We start from the raw sequence: 4,878 nt of genomic DNA, 5'->3' as shown, positions 1-4,878 counted from the left end.
TTTTTTCGGTGCAAAATCATAAGTTGGAATCGAATTGATCGATAATATCAGTACATTCTTTCCTATGATATAATGACTAGGTTAAGTTATCGTTAACTTGCTTCAATTTATTACTATGTGTTAAACATTTTACATGAAAGTTCAAAATGACATTTATATATGCAATCAATGTGATATCACATTCTACAAGGGAATAAAAAAAACAAAGTGATTCTTTTATTTAGTTTAAGTATTTAAATATATGTTCATAGACGCCGGTGCAATTGAACTGAAAGAATATCAAAAACTTAATTACATCGGAAAGACGGAGGGGAAGAAAAACTCACCTGCCAGTTACTTTTCCCATTCCCCGTGCCCGCTTCTTCTTCTTCTTCTTCTTCTTCTTCTTCTTCTTCTTCTTCTTCTTCTTCTTCTTCTTAATCCCTGGATTGGGATTTACGAAAGCAATTGACTTGATCATTCAAATTTCTGCAGCTAGCTTAGTGATAACGCTACTGACATCAGCAAAAATGCATGGCAGCAGCCGACGTGTCTTGCCGCCTACATGACGAATGAGTAAATCACGGTGGGCGACTCAACAAGAAGATGTGGTGTTAGTGACCAACGAGGCATGAACAAATGTACTGTCGATATATAACCGACTTGAAGACCATACTAAGCACGACAGGCCATTCTGTTGTTAATCAAATACAAAAAAGATGAAGAAAAGTAAAGAGGGAAGCTGGCTGATGCTTTTTTCCGAGGTAAGCGAATTAGTGTTTCTTTTTAACTCCACAAATTACATATAATTTTTTAAATAGATGAAGTAAGATATATAAAAAATAAATCATTAATACGTCATATACTATAGCTTGAAATTCTCTCAGAAGTTCAAGTGTTGCTTTAGATAAATCGATGATCACGATTAGAACGTACATTGTACAGTGGAATAAAAACTAAGAAAAAATAAGTGATACAAAATAAAGTTTTATTTTAATGGAACGTATACATTTTACATTACGAAAAAAACAGATGCAAGCCTTTGGAAAGTAGATAACGAGTTGGTTGCTTCAAACATACAAAGAAATCAGCTGGAATTTAACTAACGTAATCTTCTATATAAATAAAACAGTAGACGTATGTGTGTGTAAATATATAACAGGTAAACTATTAAACTACTGGTCACATAGCACTGAAATTCTCAGGAAATAATATCCATGCACTAAGGGTGGTGTATAGCGAAAAATATCTTTGCTTACATGCATGTATATCGCATCCAGACATCAGCAAATTTACATGTAAAATGTCCATTAAACATTAGCCGACATTTTGTTTTGTATGCGCACGCACGTACGTTCGTTTTTTTCTCAGGCTGGAACGCTCGGTTCTTTAAAATTTCAATTCTAACTAATGACACCAACTCATTTTTTATGTTTTTGTATAAAAAAAAACAAAAAAAAAACGAAACCATTTTATTCACGGGTTGAAATCTTTTTTACGATCTCATATTTACTTAATTTCATGCATTATTTTAAGAAGGAGAGGGGGGATGACACACGGAATACGGAGAGTGCTGAAATAATAACGTTATTTAGAAAGCCATTCTTAATATGGGAGGGGAAGGTATTATTTAAACTATTCTGTACTTTCACCTAACAATTTATTAAATAAGAAACTAACATGTATTATCTCTATTTTTGTTTAGTATTAGTTAAATTAAGATGTTTCTCAATCCAATTTCTTGATTAGTTTATTGTAAAACATCCCGAGTAATTTGCTGATTTCAAGTAGGTCCGATTTGTATTACCTTTAAATAATAGAAGACTAAGTAAGAATAATTTCCAAATTATTATTGTGCACTTTACTGGCGTGTTAAATGGCAGAGAACGTTTATTATGGTTTATGGCTGTAAAAAAAGTGGCAAAATAGGCTCTAGATGATGAATGATCTCCTTAATATGCGACTTTAAGGGCAAATGTCACATAGCCCCCTACACAATTTAGGTCATTACCTTTCTAACGAGCTTTCATTTGTTAAATTCTGATCGATAGTTACTGAGATTTGGTACTTATAAAATTTCCCAGAATGGTGATATATCTATATTTATACGGACATATTTATACTATTAGCTGAATTGAATATTGAAATGCTCATATCTTCGGTTTTATGGGGCGAATGAAAATTTGCAGGATTTTTAAAGATTAAAATTCTATTATAATGATTATTTTGAAGATTATAATTCTATTCTAAGGTTAAAATTTTATAATAATCAGTAAAAAACAAAGAACCTATTTTTTGCAAACCAATAAAATATGCCAAAATTTGCCTACTTTTGTATATATATAGTGTCCTGCAGGCCAGCTCCAGTTTTGTTGCTTCGGTTGTTTCCCGTATAGCCTTGCCGGACAACTAATATATATATATATATATATATATATATATATATATATATATATATATATATATATATATATATATATATACTATCAAAAATGGGTTCAAAAACAGTCTACAGAAAATGGACTCTAATTTATGAAAGTATGAAAGGTTATGAAAAGGAAGAGTTGTAAAGAGATAGCTTCGAATTTGGGTGTATCAAAACCAAAGCAAAATATGATGAAAATAAAAATAAAATAGATAAACCCCATAATTTATTATATCATACCTGTTCACACTGAAACACTTATCACAATATTCTGTGGATCTATATTAAAAAATCTTGTTAAACTTTGTGACATATTTCCTTTCTATGGAGGTCAGGTGCGAACGAACACCCCATAATTTTATTATACCATATTTCTTCAAACTGAAACATAATTATCAAAGTATACCTACGCAGATAGATATGAAAATTCTTTATTAAAGTGTGTGCCTATTTCTATTCTATGGAGCCCAGGCGCGAACGCAGACCTCACAATTTTATTATACCATCCCTATTTAAGTTAAAACATATTATCAAAGTATTATTATGTACATCTATATCAAAAACACTTGTAAACGTTTTTTTATAATTTTTAAATTTTTTATTTCCATACTTTGTGGACCAGGTGCGAACGCAAACCCCCACAATTTTAACGAATCATCATTATGCCAGATCAAACATGCCCATTCTTGTGTCTCGATACATCTTCTATCATTATATGTGATCAGTTTTCCATAATAGTCAACCATATAGGAGCCTATTCGTGACCAGACACACACACAGACGTTCAGCTTTATATATATATATATATATATATATATATATATATATATATATATATATATATATATATATATATATAATAAACATAGTATATATTTGAAGTTTTAAAAGGGATTCGATCCTCGAGCTTCCCTTATGTTTAGAGGGAACTTAGAGATTTAGGACCGTGCTGATGAATCGAAGACAAAAGATCATCATCATCATCATCATCATCATCATCATCACACAAAAACACTGATCAACAACACGGCAGTTACTAACAATGGCGTCCGTACGATTTTTTTTTTTTTTATGTCACTTTAATTTATAGAAGACACCGGGCCGCCATCGCCTCTGCTTTAGCCGTTTGATCTCTGTCAAATGTGGATTGTTTTTTCAAAATACAAGCGACAAGATTACGACTTTTCTAAACAAGTAAAGCCGTCTATAAGAAGCCTATTTATTTAGAAGGAAGTAAAATAACATTCACAAGATACGTACCCCTCTCTCTCCCTCTCTCTCTTTTCTTTCTCTCCCCCCCAAGTAATAATAGAAAAAAGTAGAGAGGAATGATGAATTAGGTGCCATGCATTTGAATTGATTTGATGAGTAAGTTTTTATCTAAACTAAGCACACACATAAATAATTCATAAAAAAAGAATCAAACTCTCTAGGCAGTCGGTAAGGTAAAATAAAATATGGAGACATTATAATTTCCCTTAATTTCGTGGCGATCGTAAACAGGTCTACGAACGGTTGAGCAAGCAATCGATTTTCGAATCTAAAATAAAAGAGTCTTTAACAAATCCACTATTCAAGTTGGGGGTCGATTGCATCGATAATCAAAAGGTGATATTGAAAGAGATTCGCATTGTTTTATTCTGAGAAATGAAAATCATGAAGAACTTTTAAATGAAATTAGAATCAAACTAGAAATCAGTGAAATCATTTCATCTTAATAGGATAAAATCTGAACCTATGCACAGTTCAACCATTTTTATTTGATATTATCTGATATCTGAGAATTGTTTCATTAAGGTGAATATCTAATGATTTTGAACGCCATAAGTATTATTAACAACAAATAAAGAACCATCGTATATAAAAAATATTGAATAGATGAACACCACTAGGAGTACCATTTTATATCGATGATATGAGGGGTGTTATGAAGAAGGCTAGAATAAAGAGTTCTTCTGGAAATAATGAGGTTAGCTACAAAATGTACACCCGCGGCTCTTTTTATTGATGAGAGACATGTGACGGAATAAAAATCGATCGTTGGTGCATTGTATTTGCCAAAAAAAGGTGCATGTGATATTGTTGCTGAATATTGATGACAAAATAATGTATGGCATGATGGCAAATCGAATAATTACTTATGTGTCAAAAAGCGGATTTATCAATGAATTCGCTAGGCTAGAATTCTAGAATTCCAAGAATACCAGAAGGCATCGAACGTGTTTATGCAATATAGGAAAGTATACAAAATAAAGAGAAAAGAGGTTAGGGTTAGATTTTACCAGTACATACCGCTCAGTAACACACATATTAATAAAGAAAACTATGGATCCGTTTTAAGATTCCTAAAGCAAACGGTGATAATAAACAATTCAAAATTAAATTTATAACTGGAAGATTTTTCAATGAATTGGAAAATATTAGAAGTGTGAATTTCTGTAGTTTTATAAATGTACTAGCATGTCTGCCCGGCG

At 31.5% G+C, this 4,878-nt stretch overlaps 1 protein-coding gene across 7 annotated transcripts in view; it reads left to right on the top strand.

Moving 5' to 3' along the window:
* The first annotated feature begins 458 nt into the window (after positions 1 to 458).
* Positions 459 to 4,878, top strand: part of LOC145252666 (cilia- and flagella-associated protein 337-like) — a 482,634-nt gene continuing 478,214 nt past the window's right edge. For 6 of the 7 annotated variants that reach the window (XM_080112440.1, XM_080112445.1, XM_080112446.1 and 3 more), the window contains exon 1: positions 459 to 743. In XM_080112440.1, the coding sequence (XP_079968566.1) occupies positions 699 to 743 (45 nt within the window). In that variant the 5' untranslated portion in view covers positions 459 to 698. The remainder of the gene's footprint in view (positions 744 to 4,878) is intronic. The other variant, XM_080112442.1, reaches the window with a different exon arrangement.

Source organism: Euprymna scolopes, chromosome 29 (assembly GCF_053919585.1).
Source record: "Euprymna scolopes isolate OS-2025 chromosome 29, ASM5391958v1, whole genome shotgun sequence".
NCBI classification, from domain to species: Eukaryota; Metazoa; Mollusca; class Cephalopoda; order Sepiida; family Sepiolidae; genus Euprymna; species Euprymna scolopes.
Note: the sequence above shows the minus strand (reverse complement) of the source record. Positions and strands in the feature narration are given on the sequence as shown.